The sequence below is a fragment of the Lates calcarifer genome, linkage group LG2 (genome assembly GCF_001640805.2).
Source record: "Lates calcarifer isolate ASB-BC8 linkage group LG2, TLL_Latcal_v3, whole genome shotgun sequence".
Classification (NCBI taxonomy): Eukaryota; Metazoa; Chordata; class Actinopteri; family Centropomidae; genus Lates; species Lates calcarifer.
In genome coordinates this window covers 24,690,147-24,702,472 of record NC_066834.1, presented here as the reverse complement: position 1 = coordinate 24,702,472, position 12,326 = coordinate 24,690,147, and the positions used below count along the sequence as shown (strand labels likewise).

The 12,326-nt window shown below is 41.3% G+C and overlaps 1 protein-coding gene across 3 annotated transcripts in view; it reads left to right on the top strand.

Moving 5' to 3' along the window:
* tln2a (talin 2a) overlaps window positions 1-12,326 on the top strand; it is a 90,186-nt gene that overhangs the window by 36,054 nt on the left and 41,806 nt on the right. For all 3 annotated transcript variants that reach the window (XM_051077302.1, XM_018666874.2, XM_051077297.1), the window contains exons 3-10: window positions 4,188-4,367; window positions 5,420-5,517; window positions 6,753-6,882; window positions 7,250-7,402; window positions 8,419-8,561; window positions 9,087-9,214; window positions 9,492-9,555; window positions 9,673-9,777. In XM_051077302.1, the coding sequence (XP_050933259.1) occupies window positions 4,232-4,367; window positions 5,420-5,517; window positions 6,753-6,882; window positions 7,250-7,402; window positions 8,419-8,561; window positions 9,087-9,214; window positions 9,492-9,555; window positions 9,673-9,777 (957 nt within the window). In that variant the 5' untranslated portion in view covers window positions 4,188-4,231. The remainder of the gene's footprint in view (window positions 1-4,187; window positions 4,368-5,419; window positions 5,518-6,752; window positions 6,883-7,249; window positions 7,403-8,418; window positions 8,562-9,086; window positions 9,215-9,491; window positions 9,556-9,672; window positions 9,778-12,326) is intronic.

Sequence of the window (12,326 nt, the reverse complement as noted above, 5' to 3'; positions counted from 1 at the left end):
TTAAACAAGTTGAAAATGTTTTCAGTGGTGTTTGTTTATGAAACAAATCTGTCCTTATTGTAAATGTGTTGTTTGTGTGCAGCAGAGAAAATTATAATTCACAGAGGATTCACATCTTACAAAGGCTCAAAGGGGTTTAAGGAAGGAAAAATGAACCATGCTGTGTGACATAACCAAGTTCCATATTACTGCTAAGGCTAAAGAGGATTTCATGTGAGCTGATTACGTTTTTGAAAGGCTGGCCTTCAGTTTACACACCTGCATAATGATGAATTTCACCTGGACCCCCAAATAGCCAGCGGCATCATTGTGCAAACATTCCACTAATGCTCTTATCAGTTTTTAGCCCCACTACTAAGAATGGTGGACTGTAAGGAAAAGACATATTGGTCAAATTTTCATTCTGCTGACTGAGTGAAAGGAGCAAAATGGCTTTAGGGTCATCAATATTTCCATATTGATAATGAATTTGTCATGTTGAAGCAATGGACTCCATCACTCCAGTAATTATTCTTTGTCTCACTTTGACAGTATTTTTTATACATTTTGGCAAATTGGCTCCATTAAAAGTATGCCAAATAAACTATTAGTAGTTCCTGTTTACAGTGTACCCATGGACATACAGACAACTATCACTGGATTACTTTGATACTGAAGAAAACTTAAAAATGTGATGATTCTCAGGCAGGTTCTGGAGTTGTATGGATTGTGTGACTCACCTATAACCACACCCAACAGTGATGTGACAGTCCTTCCTCTCTCCATCTGCACCTCACAGTTTGAGAACCTCACATTTAAAGGGTGTCCCCCATCAAACAAACAAATCCACAGTGTTAAAAAAAAAAAATAGAGTCCACACATCGGCTAGGACACTTTCCAGAACTTTTCTTGTTACTCTTTGTGCGATTATGTATTGTCTCATTCAAAAGATTCAAAGAAACCAATGTAAACAATAACGGAAAACTTGTAGGTGTTCGGTCTTGCTCAACACAGTGCTCGTATGCATGCAGACGTTACAGCTGTACCACCTGTTGATCACATTCTTTTAGCATGTGTGAAATCAAGTCTTATTTTCAGTTAAAAGGCTCAGATGGATGTGATGGAGGAACATAGTTGCACAAAACAAGTCAAAAACTCATTAAACTTGAGCACTGTAGACCCATTGGTTTCACATTACAAATGAAATTACAGTGAAATGAAGAGGCACCTCAGGGTATGGTGGATTGCAGCGAAGCTAGTCACGTTACAGATGTTGAACCACGATGTAGCACAACGTCAAAATCGATAAAAGTGGATTTCTGTGTTTGCAGTTACACGGCCGTAATTGAGCTTTCTCTACAGTTCAAACTCTGTCGTCCAGCTGAGCCTGCTGGTGGTGCCACTGATAACCAGTTCATCATATTATTAGCTTATCTTTCTCTGTCCTCATTGCTTCCCCTTATCTCTTTACCTCTTCCTGCTTGTTTGTCTGACCAGTCTTATTACAGTCTAAAGAGGAATATCACATTATTCCTGCGGTTTGTTTCTGGAGGCAAACAAACATTGCCCAAAGGTAGAAACCAGACCACTGAGGCTCCGGTCCGTGATCAGATCAAAACAAAAACCGAATGGCAGGGGCAGAAAAAAAAAGCTAAACTAAAACTGTGACTCTGAAACAGATGTTGATGCTCTGTGGATTCATACAATACAGAATTTGTAGTATTTCAAAAATGTGTTCATCTACTCGTAAATCACCCTCAGGCTCTGTTACTGCTTTCACAAAAGTGGCTTTTGTTGCTTTCATTCAAGTGGATTTTTGAAGGGCATCACTAAGAGTTTTGTCTGTGATGATCATTCCTTTAACAGAACATGATCGCAAAAATAACTGGTCGTATCTGTTTTAGGATGGTGTTTGTCCTTTAAGGTCTGTTAGGCTTTGACAGTGTGAATTACAACCAATTGTAAGGAAAGTGTTTGGCTTTGGTCCAACCACTATCAACCGGAGGTTTGTCGAAGTGCTTGACTGATTGAGACAGAGCCTGGAGCAATAACTGAGAAATTTACAGGAGGCATTAAAAAGTAGTGCACCAGTGGAGGTAGTTATTAAGTCTAAAATAAGATCAGAAATGTATTTTAATATTCACCAAAAAAGTTAATGATCTGGTTTTACAGGCATCTTTAAAAGGCTGCATTGTTTTTGGTGTGTTCGTATTGTATTTAGATTAATGTATTGCGTAGAAAGAAATGCCAAACTCTCTTGGCAACTTCCTGTTACACATTCTTAAATAATGTCTAGTTGTGTTATTACCAGCTTCATGATACTGCAGGGGAACATCAACATGGTGTGCCAGACAAACACCTTCGCCCCTGTATGTGAACACATCTCATGTAGGGACCAGATTCTGAATGTCTGAGTCAGGGTCAGAAGCCAGCGGAGGAGATGAGGGGCCGCCTGTGTACTTCAGCCATGGCCCGGGCTGACCTCTGACCTTTGACCCTCCCCTGGCACAGTGGAGCCCTGTGTTCCCATTGGTCCCAGACAGGAGGTGCTCTGTTGTTGGGGAAGTTGCAGCTCTCCTTCTCCTTCCTCTTCCTGTGTTTGTGAAGCACAGCAGCTTTGAATCCAAACATTCACAAACTTCATATTCCTGTATGTTTTTATTTATGTTTAAATATATATATTGGCCACTGGGGGGCAGCAAAGCAAGTTGAGAACATGTCATTAACATATAATTTTTTAATAGTGAACTTACTTATATCAGAAGTTAATAAAACACTAACATGAACATTTACTTGGAGTGGTGATTCATGCCATATTATAAGTCCAGTATTCATTCTCTTTAAGCTCTGTTGTTTCTCTGTTGTTGGTCTCTACCAACCCATGAAGGAAAAAATCAGGATCTTTAGCAGCTAAATGCTCCACTGTGTCCACCAGCTAATCTCTAACTGTGTCTGTCTGCTCTTTGGTGCTAAGCAGGTAAAGTGAGTATTAAAGCTTTTTCACCAGAAACAGCTGCTCGGTGCGGCTGAAAACAACACTACAGGGACGAGAGTGAACAAAAACAGTAAATTGCGGTCTGGACAGCTAAACAATGAACTGAAACTCAATATGAAGGTCCATAAAGCTGAGGAGAGCTGCAGATTCAGCTGATAATTCTCTGTAGGTTCATCTCTACCAGTGCACACTTTGTCACACATTATCATTTGATACATTGTTATAATAAAAGTGTTGGTTACAGACGCATTAATTATAGTTAACAACCGATAATAAACAATTTTAGTCAAATTTAGACTTGACGTGTGCATTACATAACATGAACAGATGAGGTAGCAGGCTGGCAGCTCAACATTTTGTATTTTTTTTCCAGTGTGTTGTTGAGGATATTTTTGTGGTTAGTTTTATATGTGGTGAGAGAATATGGGGCTTGCTGTTTAACAGTGTGGGACCCATGCTGACTTTATCTTGAGAATATAACAGGGTGGAAATTGCTTTGCTGCTGCCCGTGTGAGAATGACAATGTTTGTTCAGGCTCTCATTGATGTTTTTGTCACTGGTGAAGAAGCTGATTTTAGAAGTGCAGCATTTAAACAGTGGTTTGTTTTCAGCAGCCTCGTATGAGAGAGATTGTGGTGAATTGCCTCTTCACCTCTCCAGTTGTTGCGGATTGCTTTGTTGCCTTGTTTTTACCTTTAATGTCTTATGCCCGGTACATTCAGAGACTTTGTCTTTGTCCACAGTGGGGACCAGATGGGCCATTTTCAGAAAGTGATAAATTTGTTGTCGGCTCTTTTGTTTTATGAAGCATAACAATGGCCTCGCTGTGCACAAATTAGCACTTTCTTCACATTCATAAAATTTCTATGTTTATGACAGAAAGAAAGAAGTTTTTCTCAAGTGTGTGTGTATACGTGGAAAAACAGTCTTAAGTTGTGCTTTTTTCCATCGACAAACTAATAGTGGATTGATGCAACCTTTAGTACATTCAATTTCAGAAATTACAATTATCCCCTTAAGAGAAATGTGTGTCAGGCGAGTTTAAAGTGCATGTGTCCTTTCTGTAACAACAGCAAAGTCATTCTTCTCTTCCAACATCTGGCTCATTTATCACAGTCCGTGTGTTTCATCACTGTGCTCAAGTTTTGGACCTTGCTGGACTTGTGCCATGCAATAAACTCAACCTCCTCTTTCTCTCCTTGTCTTCTTGCAGGTGTAGCCGCAGCCCCCCCCCCCGCCCACACACCGCCTGCCAAGATGGTGGCGTTGTCGCTGAAAATCTGCGTTCGCCAGTGCAACGTTGTGAAAACGATGCAGTTTGAGCCCTCCACAGCCGTCTATGATGCCTGTAGGATCATCAGAGAGAGAGTCCCCGAGGCCCAGACGGGGCAGGGTGAGAATATTCTTTTTTCTTAAATTCCACAGGAAGGACACTGGATGGGACACACATCGTAAAAGAAACAGTTGCAAGCACGTAATGCTGGAGAGACAGCCATGGGATTGCATCTCAATATGGCTGCCTTCAGTTTGAGTTTACAGCTCATTTGCACTGTGATTGGTCAGGAGCCCGGAGTACTGGTTCGGGCTGAGATCAGAGCAGCAAACCAAAAATATGTTGGGTGTCATAGTTCAAATAGTCACGTACTTAACATTTCTTCACAGCATGTCTAATCCCATGCTGCATGGTAATAGTTTACTTTGTTGTGGGAATGGATTTGGTGGGGAATCACAAAGTAGTGCTGATACTATGGCAAAGGAATCGGTAAACAAAACAATAAAATGCTATAAAGATTTTAAAAAGTCAGGTCAGATCTGTGTACTTTTTTTTTTTTTTTTTTTACCACTTACGAAACAGCTTCTTTTAGTGCCGGTCATGACAGATTCCCTTCTCTCCTTTCTGTCAAGTGAAACATGATATTGTGTGATTAACCACTGCCAGGATCAGACTACACAGTATTTTTGTCTTTGGACATGACCCCCCTGTGTCATACCAGGTGATATTCTTGCCATGACTCAGCTGCGACAGGCGGCAGACTGCATGTTTGTCTCTGTTTGACATCTTTCATGACTTGTGTAACATACTGTATATACAGAAGGTGATTGCAGGGAGGTGGCATGGTCTGACTTCACTATTTTGTTTCACTGTGTTTACAGATGTGCACCAACATCACAAAATGCCTTTTAGAAGTTGTCAAACTAGGGTGAGAGATGGTAAAAAGATCATTTTTGTTGGGGGGTTGTGAGGCAGTTGCTCTCCACTATGAGTCACTACACGGGATAAAATGAGCAATTGTTGTGCCTGAAGCTCAGTTTTGTTCCTGATGCCCCACGTCTGTCAGGATGGAATTATTACAGTGCTGATATTTTGTGGTCTGATCCTGGCATAAGGTATAACTTTCACCACAATAGCCTCTTAAATGCTGATTTGTCTCCTCACTGCTCTAGCTTCAGACTATGGTCTGTTTCTGTCTGATGAAGACCCCAGAAAAGGCATCTGGCTGGAGTCTGGAAGGACACTGGACTACTACATGCTCCGCAATGGGGTAAATATATCAACCTGTTCAACCCCACACATGGAGGGATTGTTTACCTTGAGCTGTGTGTGGCAAAGGTTAAAGCGAGTGCTTGAAGAATAATATGAAAACACACACACACACACAGTTACAGTTACCTTTAGAGCTGTGTGAAACCCTGGAGAGAGATGTGCGAATAACATTGACCTGGACACACTCATCAACAGCACACACTGGAACGCGTTGTACCCACTTTAACACGCACACAAACACCCACACACACTCACACACACTGCTCATGTCCTGAATGATTTTACATTTATATTCAGATCATGTGTATAGTTGGTGTTGTATTAACCTCTAAAGTTCAATACCTGAATCCAGATGTTGGAATTTCAAACTGCTGACTGAAGAGGTCTAGTACGATATAAGGGTCTTTATTTTGAGATATTCACAAAGTGCTTTTGTTGTGGAGGAAATTAAAACAATTTATTTCAATTAAAATACTTTATTTAATCCACCAAAGGGAAATTAAAACAAAACCGTTTAGGAAACAATGTGGAGCAAAAATGTACAATATAATAAATGTGCATATCATACTCAGGAGTAGAAAACCGGTGAGGCAGAATGAGAAAATAAAAGCACAGAATAAAATTGAATATCAAGAAAATGGGAACATCAAAAGGAGCTTTTAAAAGTGAATTTTTAAAAAAAATAAGTGCTCCAGCCAGCTCTAGATCCTCTGCCAGCTTGTTTTATAGTCTCTGATTCCTGCAGCCAAAGGCCCCAACCGAATCTGTTTTCTCTATGTATCCGTGTAGCTCTCCCCTCTCACTACATCTCTCCTTTTGGTTTTGCTAGCTCTAAATGGTTTCTCTTCTTCAAATCCAACCAAAGGCAACCCCAGGTAGAAGGCATGACTGTGACAAATTATTCTGAACCAAATCTCTCCTCATTGTTGTGATTGGAAGGGAGCAGCGGGCTGTGATAGGCAGCCGTTAAATAAGGTTTTCTGGCCTATATTCTCCCCTCGCTCCACGCAACCTGGATACATTTGATCATTTTCTCAGCGGGTACTTTCAGCCTCTCTCTCTCTCTCTCTCCCTCTCCCTCTCCCTCTCTCTCTCTCTCTCTCTCTCTCTCTCTCTCTCAGTCTGTTTCTCTCTCTCACTCTCTCTTTCCTCCTGCCTTTTCTTTTACGTTTAATATCTGCATTCCTTTCTTATTGACTCTTTTTTGTTCTTCCCTCTGTTGTCGTTGAGCAGGATATCCTTGAATATAAGAAGAAGCAGAGGCCCCAGAAAATCAAAATGTTGGATGGCGCCGTTAAAACCATCATGGTGGATGATTCCAAAACAGTGGGAGAGCTGCTTGTGACAATATGCAGTAGAATAGGTACATAGTTTCTTTTACTAGCCTTCATCTCCGTGCTTAGATTTTGTTCTTTAATGAAAGCCTATGAATTAGAAATAAAGTCACAAAGGTAAAAAATCATTAGAGTCTGGTCATATTGTATTTGGTTTTTCTCTATTATAGCTGGTTCACTTCCAGTAACTTTGTAATGTTTTCCTAATCCACCCCGTTCAGTCACTGGGAAATAAACAGAATGTAAATACATTAAATTAACAATTTCACTGCTTTAATTTGTGTACAAAAGCTTTTGTAAACACACAGAGATGTGAATGTAAAACACTGATTCAACATGTCTCCATCATGACACTGACCAGGGTTCCTTTTTTTTCCTCCCCCCTTTTGATTCCAGGCATCACCAACTACGAGGAATACTCTCTGATCCAGGAGACGGTGGAGGAGAAGAAGGAGGACGGGATGGGCACGCTGAAGAAAGACAGAACGCTTCTGCGAGACGAGAGGAAGATGGAGAAGCTGAAGGCCAAACTACACACAGACGATGACTGTGAGTAGAGTTACATCTCACTTGGTCGTGGCGTATCTGACAGTTGTCATTGAAAAAACCCGTTCCCCTGTCCTCATGGGTTGTTTATCTTTGCCTCTAAAAGTAGAGTAGTACAACTTTTTCATCCCATCTCCCATCCATTCCCACCCAGCCAAATACTACCTTGAATTTAATCGTACCCTAAAGTGGATGGACTGCAGGTTTTAAGAACAAGAAGTGTTTTGACAGCAAAGGTTGTGAGAGAGTGTTTCCCTTGATCAACCGACAGAACTGAGCCCAGTTTGACAATTTCACTTTACTGGACACAATTTATCAAGGCACCCGTCTGCACAACATGACGTACTTCAAAGTGACGCTACAGCACAAACCAAACCATTAAATCTAAGAAACTCTCTGTAGGCCTTTGAGGTAGAATTACGTTGGAGCATTTATTCAGACAAATATACTGAAAGTTTCCAGGCACCCTCGGTGGCTTGGTCTGATCAAAGAACAGAGAAGTTTTGGAACTTTTTTTTAGAGCTGCCAGTTTGGGCAAACTCACCCAGGTAAAAAGAGCCTTGATTATAGAGTTGACAAAAACTTAACGGTCGCTTTAACAAAGCTTCAGAGTCGCTCTGGAAAGAGAAAACAGGCTTCGCTCCCATCAGTCAGACTTTATACGGTAGAGTGGTGGAGAGAGAAGCTGCACCTGAGTAAAAGAAGAGTTGTCACCTCCAAGCAGATAATAAATAAGGGCTATTTGAAATGGCTTACCTGAGCCAGGAAAGGTAATGCCAAAGATCCAAGTATCCAACAAATAACTAGATACATTTATTATGCTCTTATATGTAGGAACATTTACCTCTGAGTCTGTAAAGATTTCTATTACCTCTTACTATTTTTATTATTGTTCTCTGCTATAACAACACATTTTGGAAAATAACCCCTTAACTAAAACATAGGTTTAGGATGTTTGTCTGCCTTTATGGAAATAGCTTCTACAATCTGATCCCTGTGGCTCTATTTTGTGTTTATAGTGAACTGGCTGGACCACAGCAGGACATTCAGAGAGCAGGGGGTGGACGAGAACGAGACGCTTTTGCTCCGACGCAAGTTCTTCTACTCTGACCAGAACGTGGACTCCCGGGACCCAGTCCAACTCAACCTGCTTTACGTACAGGTCCGACCCTCCTTTCATTCCATTTTTGCGCCTCTTTTGTTTCCCCTGGAAACTGTCGTATAGAAGATCCTCTTCATGCACTTTCTAGTAAAACCGGTTAGTGGCTGTCGAAGCTGCAAGGTACCAATCTCAAGAACAGAGGCTCTCTGGTGCAGTTTTTGTGCCTCGAGCTAAATCAGATATGTTTAATGGAGCTGACAGCACATCATCGCTCTAGTTCCAAACAGTTCAAACAAACACAGGGTTGAGGTTTCGCCTTGTCCCTCCAGATGAGAATGTAGCTACAACCCAGAAGATAGACTGCACCATCCATTTCTTCACCATCAACGTCAAGCAGCTGCTGAAATGAGCAGTGACAGATGGCTTGAAGAAAAGTGTGATCCTGGCCAACCATTTGCAGTATATAATGACACTGATTAGGATTACTTTTATTACTGGTACTAACCTGAAGCCATAATATAAGGCTTCCCAAGTTCAGTTTCTTTTACCTTCACCCAATCGATTTAAGTTTGCCTTGTCTTTCAGGCTCGAGATGACATCCTAAACGGCTCTCACCCCGTATCATTTGACAAGGCCTGCGAGTTTGGAGGCATTCAGGCCCAGATCCAGTTTGGACCTCACATAGAGCATAAACACAAACCTGGATTCTTAGAGTAAGCCTCTGTCTCACAGGGAGATTTCCCCGTGATAAAATCCCTTTTTTTTCCCAGATATTAGACGCATAACTCATTTAATTTGAGTGAAGTTGACTGAAAGTAAAAGATTTCAATCTTTCTTTAAAATATCATTAGAAACATTTGGATTCATTTTGTAAATTCTGAAATTGATCGTTCTTTTTGTTTGAGGTTTCAGGCTGTAGCAGAAGAAAATTAAGAACTCATACCTTTTGTGTGAATTTCAGCTTCTCCTGTGTTTTTATTTCTCTCCTAGTCTGAAGGAGTTTCTACCCAAAGAATACATAAAGCAGAGAGGAGCTGAGAAGAAAATATTCCAGGTGCGCATACAGTGTTCTCTAGACAAAGGCACATATTGATTGTTTTCATTTCAGCTTGTTTGTGAATTGTGCACCGGTTGTTCAGATGCTATAATATCTATATAACTGAACCTGCAGGAACACAAAAACTGTGGAGAAATGACAGAGATTGAAGCCAAAGTGAAATACGTCAAACTGGCGCGGTCTCTGCGGACATATGGCGTCTCCTTCTTCCTGGTTAAGGTAAGTTGAAAAAAAAAATTGCATGTTTATCACTGCGCTTTTACAAATATATATTTTAATGAAATACTGCTGTACCAGTTAATTCAAAGAAAAGATCGCTCCCTCTCAAAAAGTGAAAACTCTAGCCCGGGGAACTTTGGAATTAGTTGAACTGTAGTCGGAGCCTTTTATCTCCTGAGTGTGAAATCTCTTCTCTGGCTTCACTCTTAACTGGATAAAGTGGTTGGAGGCGGCACCCAGCAGGTGGGGAAATTGTTTGTATCGACCTGAACTTTGGAAGCTTCTTGTGTCACCCACGCCAAGAGCTCGTGTCGGTCACCGTTTCGATTACACGCATGGTAAAAGTACCCTGCTCGAGATGCAAAAAAAGTGTAACATTGTACATTTTGCCACCAAAAACAAAATAAGAACGAAAAATCACACAGTAAAATAAAGAGAACCGTGTTACAAAACATTGTCTGGCATTAATTCAAATCTTGAAACAAGGCTACAAAGGAGGGATATGAAAACCTGAAACTGTCAGAGAAGTGAGCATATTCCTCTTGCACCTGTGCTGGATAATAAAGCTGCTCTGTCAAAGCCTTAATTACAAAATGTCCTTGTTGTACAAATGTTGTTCTGATGCAAAACTTCAGTTCCGGCAGGTTTACTGATTCTTTTATATTTTGGGGCTTTTATTTTATTTTTTACACAAATTTCCATTTTCCCATGTTCTTAGCGAATTCATTATCAACATACTCAAATCCAGCCTTTTTCCAGAGCTGTATTCACACATCAAATAATTCATTTCCAAAACAATTTCCTCTCTACAAATGTAGAAACAGACAAAAGTATGCAAAGGAATTGGAGCCCTTGTTGATTCGGATGCCGTACGCTTTCCTTCGCGCGTCTCTTACATCTCTTTTCTCTGTCTCACTCACACGCTAACACACACATACAAACACACGCAGGCGGCTGTGGCACCTCGGCCACAGGGGGAAGTCAGCGCGCTCCTGGACGGAAACCAAAATGTTGTCTGTGCAGCCGAGTGTGGCGCTGAGATTATTTCAGAGCGTGTGGGGAGGAAGTGGAGTGAATGAAGGGAGACTTGGAGACATCTCACAGGCCAACCCGGGACACTTAACTCTCCCAAATAAGTCCAACTGCCAGCAGATGCCTGCTGATAGGAGCAATTTGCTGATATCCAGTTGTATAGCACCTGTGGAGCTGCTGTGACAAGAGTGATAGATAACTGTTTTTTTTTTTTTTTTTTTCCCCCTCTCACATCGTCCAGCCTAAAGTCAAGGGAAACCTCCCTGTCTGCATCGATAAATTGCTTTCCCAGTTGTCACCTTTTCTGGGTTCATTGCTGAGCTCAGTTAGAAAATGAGATCATTTCTGGTAATTGCTTGAAAAAGAAAAAGTCACTTGTGCTGCTGTTATTGACTCTCTGCCAGACAGTTCCTGGCTTTTCATCAGTAGCTTTCAGCACCAGAGAATAAGAGCAAACATGAAGTATTCTAAAAAATTAAAAAAGCTATTAAATTGGAGCTCACCCTGTTGAGTCTTCATTGGCACTAGCTTGCGCATTCCCCAATTCTGTTATTCCACACTGTACCCTGCCTTTTTATTCCTTTTGAGCGTGAAACACACAAATCGCCTCACTTCTCTGGCCCTCAGATCTGTGCGTTCCCCTTCATCAATTTGACATCTTATCTGCTCACCTTTTGTCGTTTCCGTCATCCTCAGGCGTAACCCAGTGGAGCAGAAACATCTTAAAAATAACCCTGGAAAAAGAAAAAAAGGGGGGGGGGGGGGATTCAGCTTATAGACCCTCCAACCCATAACCTCTGGAGGCCCCAGAGAGTTTCCAGGCCTTCCAGGACTTTTTTACACAACTCACCTCTTTGCCCTCACGTCACAGCCCATCACGTTCTGTCCATGTGCTCCCAGTCCACAGCTTGACCGAAGAAACGTTTTGCTCTCGTCCTGCGTCCTATGCGCCGTGGAGGGAGGGGGGCGGGGGTTCAGAGAGCAGCTGGAGTATGGGGGGAGGTTTAGCGAATTGGGGGTGGGGGATGTTGAGAGTTGTTGACAGGCAGATAAAGACATGATTAAGACATCACATTTTAATTACTTACTGAGAAAAAGTTTTTTTTCTAACTGGTTAGACAGATGAATACCCATCCTGGCAGATCAGTGTGACAGCAAAATTAGAGATTCCTGCTGTGAGGCCTGCGAATTTGAATTTTTCTTTCTTGAATTGTTAATCTGTACCCATTCTCTAAATGCCTTTGATTCCAGTAATACCCTCAGCAGGCTAGGGAATATGGAAATTAAAGGAAATTGTGGGCAGAATTGTTCGCAGAAGGGAATAAAAGTGACATTTAAAACAGTTTGCATCCTGAGTTCAGTGTCTTTTCGGTTGATCATCTGTTTTAATTTAAGTAATGTAAGTAATGAGAGGTTTGTATATACATGTGCAATATGTTTACAAGGCAAGGAAAGCAGAAAGATACATGTTGTAAATACAAATCCAGACAATTGGTGATATGAGATAAGACTCGCCT